The sequence below is a fragment of the Rhincodon typus genome, chromosome 17 (assembly GCF_021869965.1).
Source record: "Rhincodon typus isolate 14 chromosome 17, sRhiTyp1.1, whole genome shotgun sequence".
NCBI lineage: Eukaryota > Metazoa > Chordata > Chondrichthyes > Orectolobiformes > Rhincodontidae > Rhincodon > Rhincodon typus.
Genome location: NC_063348.1, coordinates 6,997,875 through 7,014,333, shown reverse-complemented (window position 1 = coordinate 7,014,333; position 16,459 = coordinate 6,997,875). Strand labels below are relative to the sequence as shown.

The 16,459-nt window shown below is 41.9% G+C and overlaps 1 protein-coding gene across 1 annotated transcript in view; it reads right to left on the bottom strand.

The window, feature by feature from the left end:
• LOC109926498 (patatin-like phospholipase domain-containing protein 2) overlaps positions 1–16,459 on the bottom strand; it is a 52,331-nt gene that overhangs the window by 5,960 nt on the left and 29,912 nt on the right. Inside the window, exons 4-8 of the mRNA XM_048607287.1 lie at positions 13,979–14,039; positions 7,018–7,182; positions 4,262–4,394; positions 2,675–2,797; positions 642–1,227 (exon numbers count right to left, since the gene is read on the bottom strand). Coding sequence (XP_048463244.1) covers positions 969–1,227; positions 2,675–2,797; positions 4,262–4,394; positions 7,018–7,182; positions 13,979–14,039 — 741 coding nt within the window. The 3' untranslated portion in view covers positions 642–968. The remainder of the gene's footprint in view (positions 1–641; positions 1,228–2,674; positions 2,798–4,261; positions 4,395–7,017; positions 7,183–13,978; positions 14,040–16,459) is intronic.

The following is a 16,459-nucleotide window of genomic DNA, read 5'->3' as shown; positions in this document are numbered from 1 at the left end:
AATATAAACAAAACAATAAAATATGTATAAGCTGAGATATGAATCTAGTAGTCAAGGTACATCACAAAAATTATGGAAAGAATCTATAAATATATAGACAGCTATTGTTATTTTGAAATAGAACAGAACTGACCAATAAATCCATTCAGAGGTTTAAAACTTAGAATTTTAAACCAAAGGATTTGAAGTGGCACTGCAAACGTTCCACTTTTTTTCAAAAAGTTTCAACTAAAATGAATCAAAGACTTAAATATATAGCTCACAACTGCATTGATTTGGCATAAGAATATTGCATTGATCCTAAATGTAAGGAGATGAGGTATGAATACTTATGTATGCAATTTTCAGTTCACCACTTCACAAGAAACTGCAATTTATCTAAATATGATCCCCCTCAGTCTGAAGTTACTTCTGGTATTAACTTTATCTTTGGTCATTTTCAGCTTTGCATGGCTGATGTCTCTGCAAATTTCATGATTCCATTAAGAAATTCAATCCCCTATCCCAAAGCTAAATTTAGCTTTATAATTCTTATTTTAAAAAAAAGAATAATTTGTATTAATATACATTATTTCTCTGAATAACTTTGATATTTAAAAAAAATGTAAAATTTCAATTCATGTTTAAATTAATAGAATTACCTTAAAAACAGTAATTACACGCATTGGCTATTTATCAGGGTACTGCTCTACTGAAGTTCTAAACTAGATGTATCCCAAACTTAGTGGTTGCAAACAACTGCAAAGTGGTTCATAGAAAATAGTTTGCTCAAATGGAAGAAGTTTGTCAGGAAGCATGGTTTGCGTGGAATGCATAATTCCACAAGTTTTCAAGCAGTTCATTTCCATGCGGCATGCTGGTGCATAAGAAAAACATACGAACGCTTGTATAACAACAATATCTGCAGGTGACATGACACTGACAGGAAGAATTGCTACGTGTGTGTGGAAGGAGGCTCCTTCTCATGGTCAGATCTGGTCCCCATGGTGGATAGAGGGTTTCATCTCTAAGCCGGAATTGAGATCATCCTGAAAGACAGAGGCCTGCATTTCCCAGTTGAGTGATAGCATGCTGGGCCAGAGGTGACGCTGGTATGCTTCGCATTTGGAAATCAGATCCCTCACAGAAGTATTGCTCCGGATCCACTTCTTCACTGAGGTGTAGGGAGATGGTCTCTCTGATATGAAAAGGCTTTGGGTCCTTTGTAACTTTGTACTGCATTGCAGCCTAGAATGGAAAAGAGGCAACAAAATGACTTGCTTCTGCTCATTTTCGGTTGTTTGTTTAAAGTGGTTAAACAGGCATGAACATAGAAATTGAGCCACCTTCTTATCCCACTTTCCCTTTTAAAAAATACCACACATGGAAAGCTCCACTACAAAGGATGGGCCCCATACTGCTCCATGAACTAATGTACCATCCAATTCATTGGAATTAGAATGAGCTTTATTGTCACATGTACTCAAATGAGTACAATCAAAAGTATACAAGTTGCTGCTTTTGGCGCCATCTTGAGTACAAAAGTTCTGAAGAAGGGTCACCGGACCCGAAGCGTTAACCCCAATTTTTTTGTTTCTTCACTGATGCTGCCAGACCTGCTGAGCTTTTCCGGCAACTTCTGTTTTTGTTCCTAATTGACAGCATCCATCAGTTTTTTTCGGTTTTTATTGGGTACAAAAGTCCCTAGGTACAGCTGTTTCAGTTGCAGTTCTTGGAAAAATAGGGAAGTAAAAAAAGTCCAGCATTGCAGATGTTAGGAATAAGTTATAAAATTGAGAGAGAAAAAAAAAAATCACACAGTTCCTAACAATGGTCTTCCACTGAGTCCATGCTGGCACCTAGCCTCCAGTTCGCAAAGGGCCTAGATTCCAAACGACAGTGGGCTTCACTAGGCCCAGAGACCACTCTGGTATCACCTCAAGGCTGTAAGTCCACACGAGGCCATGTCACCGCTACATACTGCCTGAACACTACCACACTTTTAAAAAGGAAATGGTTCCAAGTTTAATTTCTGGCAGTGAGTTAGGTGACATCAGACTGGGGTGGGAGGCAAGCATTACCCAGGAGGTTCTATATTTCATCTCACAGGTTGCTAAGAATGTTAAAAAAAAAGGATAATCTGCGCTGAGTTGCCAAAAAAAGAAATTACCATGGATCGGTGACAGAATTCCCAATGATGATGATGCCAGGGAAAATTCCACAGGAAGGTGGGATTGAGAAGCGCTGAACTTAGAATCAACTTGACTTAAGGCACTCACCCCATCGCACGTACAGCATTAGTAGTGGTGGGCACGGTACAAAACCAAATGGAAACAAACAACAGAAAGCCAAGTATGACCAAAGACTAATTTACAGTCATAAATAAAAGTAATGTTTGTTGTATAGAGTTCAGTTGATCTAGCCAGAATAGTAGTTTGAATGCTACAACTGATTTCAGCTCATCTGAAAGGGGAGAAAAAGAACAAAAAACACAGTCAGTACATCCTGGCTCACTACCTAGTGATTCTGAAGTTAGAATGACTCTTTCTATGTCCAAATCCCATTTACAAATGGAGATGTCAAAGGACTGAAAAATTGCCCAGGTAGAAAAATGTATACGTCTATGTGGAAAACTTTAAACATCCAAAACTGCAGTCAATCTTTGTGTAGTTATTCGATGATCAACTGTCAGTACCTTGTTGAAAGATGATGTCCCAGTTTTGCCTTAGCATTCGTAGCAATGTACCACAAAATATTGGCAAACTGGCCTTTCATCCAGTCAATGTCTTCTGGCAGATCAGGCAACCATTCTAACATTCTGTCAAGTACAAAGAGACAAGCTTCATTAAATGCCTGCATGCATTTCCTTATAGTAAGCCATCAGGGGAGTGTAGATAATAAATTATAAGCTATAAAATAAAATAAAATAAAATAAAATAAAGGTATAAAGCACCCCTTGATCTCATGCTAAGTGATAATTTTGCATAACACACATTCCAGAAATGCCGTGGTGACATACAATACCAGACATTCCAGTTCGAGTCAAGTACTTTTTAACTTAAATTGACGTCATGACAGTGTAGTTCTCTTCTCTTGGAAGAGGCAAAGAATACTGCAGTGCAAGATAGTTTGTGATCTAAATCAGCATTGTTCAAAAAAGCAAACCGTGAAGACAACCTGTAGTTTATAAACATAGCCCTAGACAGCTCAACTAATATTGTTTGTTTGTAATATTTTACTACATTGAAGATGAGCGAAAAATACAAGTTATGGTTTTATATGAAAACCATAAAAGGTAACAGATTCGGGGGGAGGAAAAAAAGAAAGAGTTTAAAGTAGGGAAATGTAGTTTATTAATTAATTCACGTTCTGCCCAAAGACCAATTGTTTGCTAATGCTTCAGCTTGAATGTTTCGATTTAATGATAGTTTAACATTGCCTTCCACACTCAGGCACAGTGAGGAGGCAGATGGCAAGTCTATCTCAGCTGGAATGGGAATTGAACCTGCAATTGTTAATATCAGATTGAATCACACATTAGCCACTGAGCCAACTAAATTAACCAGTCCTAGATGTAATTAAAACTTTTAAAAAGTGCTCTGGTTATCCCAACAAAAATATTGCTCCAATATAAACCATGATGGGCAATTTTGATTTAATTTGATTTATTACGGTCATGCGTACTGAGGTACAGTGAAAAGTGTCGTCTTACATGTTTTACAGGCAGATCGGTTCATAACTCCAGAAAAATTTCAGGCTCCCTGAGCCAGCTGATTTTCTCTTAATTTCCAACTAATGCAAGGTACTACTAAGAAACTGTTTAGTTATACGGTATGAAACCAGATAAATAAATACTTATGAATTATAATTCCATATCTGCTTGTCTCCATTTCTCCTCCTGGAAAGTTAGCTGCAGTACCTTTGGACAGCTATGTAGCATGTAGCTCTGTGCAAACCAAAACTTACTAGGGCTGAGTCTACAACTGGTGTTGAAGCTGGTGTTGAATAGGAACTTGAGCCAGAGACAAAATGATACTATTGCATTCTGATCGTCTAACCAGTGCTCCGGGAGCAAAGCATCAGGAAACTAGCACCTTTCATTTTTCCATTTCTACGAGTTAGACACCAGTTATTCTGATGTCCTTCACCTAGAAGGGAAGCTGGTAATGGCCAAACGAGGCAGACTAACTTCCACTGATCAGATATATTTATGACCTTGCTGTACAGGCCAGAGGAATGATTCCTCACACTGATTACGGAACAATAAAAATTGCAAACTTACTTTATGGTGAACGAGATTGCAGATTCCAGAGGCAAGGTATAAGGAAGCATAAGAATCGAGGCTAGGCGGACTGGCAGCATGTTTGAAAAGACTGCACGAAACCCTCGTTGGTCAGCACAGGCTTCAATTAGTGCTGGAGTTTAAAAAAAAAGACAATTGCAAAAAGTCAGTCAACTTCCTAGCAGAGCAGATTGACACACACATGTACGTAGATTTTGTTTTGCACAGGTGAGAATGTGGTGAAGGAGAAAGAGCAAAGGATCTTCAAGAAACTGCATGGCACAGAAGGGTAGGATATTTCTGTTACATATACGTGGCTGGGTTCAGATCCATCTCAGAATACTGGAATGATTTGAGGACTTTGGATGGAGTGGAATCCTACCATTCAGTCTCCAGTGAGCTCAAAATACAATTCAACTCCTATCTTGGAACAAATTTACACCGATCGGTCACAGGATGGCTGGTTGGTACAGGAAATCGAAAAACTCATCTTCTGAAGCTGAGAACTTGAGGTTTACCTGTTGGGGAACAGTAGGAGAGATCTGTGCCAACACTGATGCAAACAATATGGAAAAATATTCCATTGTGCAGTACAAATGTCATGGTGTCAATAATTTGAGAGATTCAAGTTCTGAGTGGGACAGCAAAGAAGTAAAGCAGAATGTGATGGATGGAAAAGTTATTGGCTGGCTGCGTTTTCTTTGAAAGGTTGAAATCATGAGCTGGCAAGAATGAAATGAAAATTGCTGGCTATGTGAACACACCTTTGGATTCTCTGTAAATAACCTTCACCTGAACAAGGTTGGTACATTAGGAAGATAATGTCTCAGGGAAATAAGTAACCTGATTTATCCTGCATTTTTAAATTTCAGCAATTCAACAGGAAGGGACAGAATGTAACATCTGAGCTGGTGACACAAAGATTCATACAGCATGGAAATAGACCCTTTGGTCCAACTTGTCCATGCTGACCAGATATCCTAAACAAATCTAGTCCCATTTGCCAGCATTTGGCCCATATCCCTGTAAAACCTTCCTATTTATATACCCATCCCGATGCCTTTTAAATGTTGTCATTGTACCAGCCTCCACCACTTCCTCTGGCAGCTCATTCCATACACGCACCACCCTCTGCATGAAAAAGTTGCCCCTTAGGTCCCTTTTAAATCTCTCCCCACCCTAAACTTATGCCCTCTAGTTTTGGATTCCCCTACCCTGGGGATAAGACCTTGGCTATTCACCCTACCAATGCCCCTCATGATTTTATAAACCTCTATAAAGGTGACCCCTCAGCCTCAGACGCTCCAGGGAAAATAACCCCAGTTTATTCATCCTCTCCTTATAGCTCAAACCCTCCAACCCTGGCAACGTCCTTTTCTTTTTCTGTGTGAAAAACTGACAAGTTTACAAGACTTAGATCTATTTTGACAGAGTTCAGAAAGTCACCAGCATCGAGAAGTATAAGCAACGAGGGTTTAAAACTGGTTTTTGTCTTTAAGCCCCCAACTTCATTTGTAATCCCATAGCGACTTTTCTGAAAGCCCAGGAAGTAGAAAACCGCTTGGTGGTGCATTAAGCCTTTTGAACAGATAATCTCATCACACAGAATAAATAACCTAATTCAATTAGCCCCAGGTCAACGAGTGGCTTAAAATGCAAATATTTTAATGTAAATAAGCAAATCAAAGCAAGCTGTTTTTGCATTGCTATTATAGAACAATTACATCAACTAGTCGTCCTCCTCCAATAGTCCAACATTAAACCCATCACGGGCTGGCAGCACGTGTGAAGGGAAAAACAGAGTTAACGTTTCGGGTCCAGTTCCGAGGAAGGGTCACCGGACCTGAAACGTTAATTCTGTTTCTTCCTACAGATGCTGCCAGACCTGCTGAGCTTCTCCAGCAACTTTGTTTTTGCTCCCGATTTACAGCATCCGCAATTCCTTCGGTTTTTATTACCCCCTTCATTCTTGCCACACCACTAGCTTTCCTTTTCCCTGCCAAGTGCTTGAATATCCTCATTCAGATTTCTATCAGTGTGGCAGCACTTAAAGGGCCCTCGCTGCCATCATTAAATGCATCCTGTGTAAGGGTGGTGCACTATCCCTCCTTATCCTTGATCACAGTTATTCACAAAATCCTGCACTCCTCATGTCCCCTGTTGTCCAACTCAATGAGACCATCTTTATTCCGTTACATTCGTACCTACCAATTGCTGCAGTGCATCTCTAGCCATGGCCTCTTTTCAAACTCTGGGACCAGTACTGCCGTCTTTCCTTGCTCAGCTCCTTGATCCCCAGCCTAGCTGTCAACCCAGAGATATATCATGGGATTAAAGTTCCAAATAATCTGACAGAAATCAACTTTACCACATCACCAACAGTGAGGCCAACTAAAGGAGCTGGACCGAACAGAACAGACAAAAAAAAACGTTCAGTCCACAGTCTAGCAAGCTAACTGATTCAGCTAGGGCTGCAGTATAAGTGCAGAAATCCGCTTCGTGGACCTTGGATTATTATTGACAGTGTCAATCCCCCACCTGCCAAACAAGCACACATGGAAAAATGAGTAAAGACAGCATTGGGACAGGCTAATCTAGAGTAGGCATCGCAGTGAAAACCAACAGCGTCTGGATGAGAACAGACATTTACCCCTTGAGCTGTCAGCTTACAGGAAGCAGTGAGCCACGCTTTGGAAGAGAAGCAGATCTTTCAGCCGATCTAACCATTCCATTGGATCTAGAGTAACTTCACTCACCTTTGTGCAGCTGCGGTGACAGATGTGCCAGGATCTGGTCATCCTTCTTACTGACCCGGTCTAACAGTTGAACAGTTAAATCTTCCTCAACGTCATCAGCTGTATCGCATTCACCTGAAGCTGACTGGGAAGGACTGCGCAAAGGTTGTCGCTGGTTCAGCAGAGCTGCGGAGTTGGAGTGGAAGAAGTGCCGTTAGTTAGGACCCTTTTCATGTGGAAAAGGCTGCTCTTGGGGTGTTGAAAGAAACAAAAGCAAACATGTTTACGTTGGTTTTACTGACCCGCGGAAAAACATGGATCAATTCAGTTCGGGTTGGAAACATTGCAGGAAAAAGCACATGGCAATTTGACCTCACACCAGAAATAACTTTAAATATCCATTTTGCAGAAGGGAACTCCAATAAATAAGAAAATACTGGCTTTCAATTATTTGAAGTCATGCAGAAATGCCTGGGTGTGGTTTGTGACTAAACAACTAGTTGAGATACAGATGACTCATCCATTCTCTGTGGCTTTGGCAAGACAACACCAGTGACAATTTGCATTGATGAAGTATCTGGGATGAGGAATATTTGAAGAAAGAGAAAATAGGAGCAGTAGGCCATTGAATATGAACATGGCTGATTATCCAATTCAATACCCTATTCCTGCTTTCTCCTCATAGCCTTTAATGCCTTTAGCCCCAAGAACTATATCTATCTCCTTCTTGAAAGCAATGCTTTGGCCTCAAGCACTTTCTGTGGCAGAGAATTCCACAGACTCCCCACTGTCGAGGTGGCACCGTGGCTCAATGGTTAGTGCTGCTGCCTCACAGCACCAGGGACCCTCAGGCGATTCCACCCTCAGGTGACTGTCTTTGGGGAGACTGTGGGTTTCCTCCCACGGTCCAAAGATGCGCAGGCTAGGTGGATTAGCCATAGGAAACGCAGGGTTACAGGAGTAGGGTTGGGGATGGATCTGGGTGGGGTGCACTCCAGAGGGTCGGCATGGATTCAATGGGCCAAGAATCTGGAACCCCAGCTCACTTCCTTTTTAGAATATACAATTCGAGCTCACTTGAAATACTTTGTCTCCTGTCCAGCAGGAACGGTGCAGCCCTTCCACACAAAAGCCTTCACACTCTCTCTGTGACTTCAAATATAAAGTCACTTATTGTGGGATGCCCAGGCAAACAATAAACCCTTTTATTATTACCAAACGTAGAACATAGATTGTGTCCTGTTCACTACAGAAAATATATCATTAGCCGTGCCATTCAAACTTTATATTGGACTCACCTCCCAAGCAAGTTATTCTCAGAAGCGCAAGGTATTAAATAAATACAAATATCACAGACTCTAGACAGTTCACCAAGGGCTGGATCTGGGTGGGATGCTTTCCAGAGGGTCAGTGCTGACTCCATGAGCCAAGTGGCCTCCATCTGCATTGTAGAGATTCTATGGTTAAACACCCAAACCAATCAGAAAGGGAGCCTTTTGAAATTATCTTATTCTAGAGCATAGAATGAATACTTAAGGACTGTTTGGATGGATTGGGACTTCTTTTTTCTCCCCTGGAGTGTTGGAGTGACCTTAAAGAGGTTCAAAGTCGTGAGGGGCATAGGTAGGGTGAATAGCCAAGATCTTTTCTCCCCAGGGTAGGTGAGTCCAAAACTAAAGGGCATAGGTTTAAAGTAGGGGGGTGGGTGGGAAAGATTTAAAAGGGACCTGAGGGGCAACCTTTTCACACGGAGGGTGGTGCGTGTATGGAATGAGCTGCCAGAGGAAGTGGTGGAGGCTGGTACGATTACAACATTTAAAAGGCATCTGGATGGGTATATGAATAGGGAGGGTTTAGAGCAATATGGGCCAAATGCTGGCAAATGGGCCTGGATTAATTTGGCTGGCATGGATGAGTTGGACCGAAGGGTCTGTTTGCTGCTGTGTGACCACACCTGGAGTATTGTGTGTAGTTTCAGTCTGCTTATCTGAGGAAGGATGTTCTGGCTAAGGAGGGAATGCAATGAAGATTTGCCAGATTGATGCCTCGGATGGCAGGACTGGCATATGAGGAGACATTGGATCAATTAGCTCCATATTCACTAGAGTTCAGAAGGATGACTAGGGATCTCCTATAAAATTCTAACAGGACTAGACAGAGTAAATACAGGAAGGATGTCCCAACACCAGGGATTACTGTCTGAACATACAGGGTAGACCATTTAGGACTGAGATGAGACGTTTCTTCACTCTGATAGAATTTCTAGTGTGGAAGCAGGCCTCTTGGCCCATTGAATCCATGCCGACCCTCTGGAGTGCACCCCACCCAGATCCATCCCCAACCCTATTCCTGTAACCCTGCGTTTCCTATGGCTAATCCACCTAGCCTGCGCATCTTTGGACCGTGGGAGGAAACCCACAGTCTCCCCAAAGACAGTCACCTGAGGGTGGAATCACCTGAGGGTCCCTGGTGCTGTGAGGCAGCAGCACTAACCATTGAGCCACGGTGCCACCTCGACAGTGGGGAGTCTGTGGAATTCTCTGCCACAGAAAGTGCTTGAGGCCAAAGCATTGCTTTCAAGAAGGAGATAGATATAGTTCTTGGGGCTAAAGGCATTAAAGGCTATGAGGAGAAAGCAGGAATAGGGTATTGAATTGGATAATCAGCCATGTTCATATTGATTAAAAGCATACATATTGGTGATATATTGTCTTGCCTGAAAACTCTGACAATGGCACCTGCAATGGGAGAAACAGGGCTACAGGCAGATTCAAATGATGTCACAAACCACATAAGCTCAATATTAAGAGCTATTTCGTTTAGTCCCAAGTAGTATAGCCAGAGGGCACAGTCTATCTCGAGGGGAGATCACTTTAAAACCAATCTGCAGTAAACATACTTTGAGTGTCTGTGGTTCGTTGTTGCAAATTCTTTAGGGAGATCATGGGAAAAAAGATTACATTAATTCATTCAAACTTTGGGCCACAGTATACAAGTAATTTGAGCCATGAGTTTTGCTGAATCAGCCTAGCTTCGGAGGTTGGCAAACATGTCCACCAGATGCTAATTTTCTGTCCACTCACTTTAATGGATGGAAAACAGAGTCTTTTACGATTCAACGGGAGCAGATTCCCCTTGAAGTTTTAGGTAAAGTAGAATTGGGAGCTATTTGTATCTGAACACATTTCTGTATTCTCAGAAAGCAACCACAGCCTGAACCAAGGCAAGAACAATACAAAAGATTAAAGGAAAGGGAAAAGTAAATAGACTATCCCAACAACTGTAATTTCATCATCCCAACATATCAGGTAAAATAAGCAGGCACGTTTTCAAATTGAATCGATTTTGATAGAATTTGCAGAGACATCAACAATATGACTCATGAACAAATTTAAATATACTGAGCTCCCCAGAAGTCCATTGTGTATAACCATTGCTCTGTATAGCATTAAATCATATGGACCAAATAATCTTAGGTTTCTGGTCCATAGACTGTAATTTACTAACTGAACTCATTGAGGCTACAGTTACTTTCAACCAGAATTCTGTTCTTCAGCACAATACAATGCCATTTGCTGCAGGAACAGAAGTGAAAGTTAAATTATTCTGCTTCCTGGTCAATTGCATCTGTTGAGATATTTTGCACTACATTCAATTCATCTCTTTGCAATAAATTAGTTTTTTGGTTCAGCTATTTCTAAACAGATTGATATTGTTGACTGAAAAACTGGAGAAACTCAATGGGTTGGCAGAACCTGTGGAGAGAGAGGAAAAGAATTAACAATTCAAATTGAATAGACCTAACTCCTCTTCCTCCGAGAGTCATGTTTGACTCAAAAATCTTAATCCCACACTCTCTACGATGCTGTCAAACCTGCTGAATATATCCAGTACTTGATTTTTATTTCAGATTTCTAACATGTACAGAATTTTCACAGAATCAGAATCCCTACTGTGTGGAAACAGGCCCTTCAGCCCGACAAGTCCACACTGACCCTCAGAGCATCCCACCCAGATCCACGCCCCTATAACCCACCTAATCTACACATCCCTGAACACTATGGGCAATTTAGCATGGCCAATCCAGCGAACCTGCACATCTTTGGACTGTGGGAGGAAACCCACGCAGACACGGGGAGAAGGTGCAAACTCCACACGGACAGTCGCCCGAGGCTGGAATCAAACCTGGGTCCCTGGCGCTGTGAGGCAGCAGTGCTAACCACTGAGCCACATTTTGTTTCATAGTCTTGACCTATAAACAGAACTGCAGTGTTCAAAAGGTACAAGTAGCTATAGACTGTGCTTTGCTAAAATTTATGTTGAAAAAGTCCCACTGAAAAAGAAAACAGCAAAAAGCCTTTAGTTCTGAATGTGGCAGGAGGGCAAGTAAAAATGACACAAGTATGAGATAGTAGGAACTGCCGATGCTGGAGAATCTGAGATAACAAGGTGTAGAGCTGGATGAACACAGCAGGCCAAGCAACATCAGAGGAGCAGGAAAGCTGACGTTTTGGGCCTCGAACCTTCTTCCTGGCTTTGGGGTGCTATTGCTTAGCATCACCACAAGGTGGCAAAAATCAGCTTGGAAGCAAGCTTCTGGTAACAAAGTGTATTGATAAATTAAGTTGAAAAGCCTTATTACTCGAATTAATTACTGAGCACAATCCTTCATCTCTCTTTCACTTCCCAAAAGTCCACATTATGATCCTTAATTGGAAGGTATGGGGTTATCAAGGCTATTCGTAAATATCATCTATGCCACAATTCGGTTGCTCCAATCGCAGGCAGATTTAAATGTGAAATTACATTGCCCTTTCCCCTTCCAAGGAGCCACCTTTTCTCTCTTTTCCATTTATAATTTGAAGCCAAGTCAACCAGTGTGAACCTAGCAAGACTACAATTAACATCAGGTTATTTTGCAATAGTATTGTAGACAATCAAAGCTGAGTCAAAGTGATACTTGTTTCCTGTTTACATAAAAGCTATTTTATACAGCAACCAAAGTTACAGTGAAACTCCCAGTCAAGTGCTTCGAAAGTTTGCAACAGGAGCATACCTCTTGATTTTTCATGCCAGTATCCTAAGTTGCAATGGGGGCACTAGTGAAATATGTGTCAACCATTATATGATCTTTCCAACAAGACAGAAGCTAATTATCTCTCTTTGACATTCTACGGCATCACCATCATGGAATTCTCCCACTATCTATTTGTCTGGATGGATGCAGCTCCAACAATACAACAAACTCAAGCAGGATTAAAAAGAACCCGTTTGATTGTCACCTCATCCGTTACCTTGAATATTCACTCCCCTCACTACTGATGCACTGTGGCTGCAATGTGTACCCACCTACAAGGTGCACTGCAGCAATCCTCCCAGGCTCTCCCACCAGCACCAACCTCTCCCACCTAGAAGGACAGAGGCAGCAGATGCACGAGATGCCACCACTTGCAAATTCCACTCCAAACCACACACCGGCCTGGCTTGAAAATACATCACCACTCCTTCACTGTGACTAGGTCAAAAATCCTGGAGCGCCTTTCTTAACAATACAGTGGGCACACCACACCCCCAGGACTGTAGCAATTCAAGAAGGCAGTGCACCATCACCTTCTCCAGGGGAGTTAGAGATGGATGATCAATGTTGACCTAGCGTCTGAAGCCTAAATCCCATGAACAAAAAAGTACTGTACATGGTTGCCCCAATTAGATACCTCAAAATCCTCCACAATGGCACGGTGGCTCAGTGGTTAGCACTGCTGCCTTATAGCACCAGGGACCCAGGTTCGATTCCACCCTCGGGCGACTGTCTGTGTGGAGTTTGCACATTCTCCCAGTGTCTGCGTGGGTTTCCTCCCACAGTCCAAAGGTGTGCAGGTTAGGTGGATTGGCCAGGCTAAATTGCCCAAAAAAGGTGTCTAGGGTGGGAAATGCAGAGATAGAGTAGGGGGTAGGTCTGGGTGGGATGTTCTCCGGAGGGTCAGTGTGAACTCGATGGGCCAAATGGCCTGCTTCCACACTGTAGGCATTCTATGAAGTGAACCAGTTACCAGCACTATAACCTTAAAACTACCCAATTCTGAGGGGACTTTCAGATCAATTGTATGCAGTTTTTCTTTTCAAAATTTACCTATATGTGTGACATAAGAAGAGGACAGAATCTGGTGGTCTGGGAGACAGATAATGCTATAGAATGCAGCCTTTATCAAGAACCACACATGTGCTGTGACCATGGCATCATAACCCTGTTCTACCTTTCAATCTCTCCAGTAGATTAATTTGTTTATCTATTTATTTTCAATGCTGAATAATCAAAGGACAAATAATGCAAAATTCAACACATTCATGCACCGCCCTGTACTTCATTGGAGCGTATATTTTCATCTCAGTTTTACAAAAAAAATTTAGTCTGCTATCCTGTACAAATCATATAAAACAAGCACAGAGATTACATCATTTGGCTCCATGTAAGTTAATACACTTGGAAAATGGACCATGTGGCCAATATGTAAACCCCTGTGCACTTCTCATTTCGGACATACATCTGAATTGGACTCCAGAATAGCTTCCAGAAGAGACGGGATAAAATTGGGTAAGTGGAATCCTGGTTTCAGGAATGGGGGAATATGTAGTTTAACATCTGCAATGAGATTATCCAGGGAAGACATTGGTTTTCAATGGACCAATGAGTGCTCCAAAACTAATCTCATTAAGAATACAAGCAACCACCTTACACTTCTTTCTCCTCTTGTCTCTAAACATGGGTTGCCATTTCTTTAAAAGCAAACTTATTAGGTAGACGCAACACTGAGTGTTTCAATTGCAACTCTTCTTTAGTCTACCATAACATGCAATGATTGTGACTGGCTGCATAATTAGATACAATGTTATAGACGACCATTCTCACAGACTTAAATAGAATCAAAAAAAAAATCTGCATCTTAAAAAAATAAAGGAGGAAAATATAGGCAAACATCCTCACCATTCTTCTGGAGAAAGTCAAGTGCATCACTGTATCCTTGTTTGCACAAATCCCGCATCATCTGCCAAACGGATTCAACCATATTGAATGAATAATTTGTCCAAATGAAATACAGATGCAATTGCTAATTTTACATAAATGCATTCACCTACTTTTTATGAGTACTGAATATGTCCATTGTGGAATGTGCAGTGAAATTTAATTAAACTTTTTTTATTGCATGAAAATGTATACAGTTGAAATAAAGTAAATTAATGAAGTAGCTTTTATCCACCTTAATCCAAGTTCCCAGTGTACTTTTATATCTCTTGGTGTTGCATCAGTCTCTTCAAATTTGCTGAAGAGCAGTCCAGCTTCTGGTTAATTTATATCCTGACTTCAAAAACCCATTTGTGGAACTGAAACCAGCCTGACTGTGTATCAGCTTAAGGATAAAAGTGGGAACTGTGCGAACATAACATAGCTGTGTATCTGTTGCAATGGAAAGCTTGTTCCAGTCAGAAACTCCAGTACTCCTGCTCCTTTATGTTTAAACGTTGGGGTCAGATCAGGATACAATTCATCTGATCCATGCAAACCAAGTGTTAGCGTTTACCTGCTCAAGATAACTCAGATTCTGCAGTGGATTTTGTAAATGAAGGTGCTTGTTTTAGGCCATGCATTACCTGTCCCTCTTTGCTGTATCAGCAAGTGATGAGTCAGAAAAAATAATAGGGATAGGGATTCTTTGCCATTTGAATGTCATTCTCATTCTGCAATTTAAAGATCAACATACTGAAAAGCTTACAGACTACAACATGTTTCATGCACCCTTCAACTCTTGAAGTTTAGAGATGATGGTCAGGTATAGCTTAATTGAGCCACATGAACTCCCCACGTACTGTGGGTGGGCCTACACCAAGTAGGCAGAAGCAATTCAAGGAGGCAGCATACCATCACCTTCTCAAGAGCCACCAGGAATGAGAAAGAGATTCTAGTCCAGCCAACGTAGCCTGTATCCCCTGAATAAATTAAAAAAAAACTTCCTTCCAATGATTCCCTTGGTACCGAATGCACAGGATTATAAAATGTGAACATTGATCAAATGCCCCAGGTAGTTTATCAGAAGTTCCTTATTAGATCTGAATACTACCAGTTCCTAATGCCCAAGGAAGAAGTTATAGCACTGACAGATACGCTACTGGATTTGTAATCCTGAGGCCTGGACTAGCTAATCTTATTAGGGAGTTCAAATCCCACCATGGGAGCTGGGATCACTTCAATCAGTTAATTAAATAGGTCTAAAATTGAAAGGCCAGTACAATCAGACTGTTGTAAAAACTCTTTTGGTTCACTGGTGATTCTTGGGCAAGGAAATCTGCTGTCTTTACCCAGTCTGAACTGTACATGGCTCCACACAATGCCAAGGTGGTTAATTCTTGAAAGTTCTCTGATATTGGATGCAACAAAAGCAAAACCCGTTCAGTCAACCCCACAAAGTCCTTTCTCACTAATATCTGGAAAATTGGGCCGAAATTAGGAGAACCGTCCAGCAGTTTGACAGTGATATTCACAGGATCATACCTCTCAGCCAATATCACCACACTCCGTGTCCATTCTGTCTCAAAGGCAGCACAGATCCATCAGAGGTGGTAGAACCATGGTATCCAGTGAGGAAGGTATAGCCTTCCGAGAACTCAACACTGATTCCAGACCCCACAAAGGCTCATAGCACCAGGTCAAAGGAAACCTTGCTGATTACCACCAACTGACCTCACTCAGCTGCTATTATTAGTACTCTTCCATGTCGAGCAACACTTGGAGGAAGCAAAAGATAAAGATATTTTGAGTTGGAGTCTTCAATACCCATCAAGTATGACCAAATTCCACCAACGTTCACCAAATCCTGAAGGACACGCTGGACCTGCAGGAGTTGGCTAGAGAAGCAACTCACAACATAAACCTACTTGGTATGATTCACTGTAATCTCCCTGCAACAGCTGCACCTGGTCATGAAGTATTGGTAGGGGTGACCTCTGCAAAACCCTATGGAAATAATGTATCCTTTGCACACTGAGGACACCCCCCATTATGTTGTGTGACCGTTCCAAGTGCAACTTCCAAGGGCTTCAGATCTGACCTAGCCACTCAAAATTGGGCATCCATGAGTTTTGTGGACCATCATGAGCAGCAGAAGTCTATTCAAACACAGCTGATAATGTTGAATCAGAGATAGTAGGAACTGCAGACGCTGGAGAATCCGAGACAACAAGGTGCAGGGCTGGATGAACACAGCAGGCCAAGCAGCATCATAGGAGCAGAGAGGCTGACGTTTCGGGCCTAGACCCTTCTTCAGAAAAGGGGGAGGGTCTCTCTCCCACTGCAACTCTCTCGTACCTCCCTGGACTGACCTATCCCCTTCCTAACTCCCTACCTACACTCACCTTTACTGGCTCCATCCCCGCCTCTTCGACCTGTTTGTTTCCTCTCCACCTATCCTCT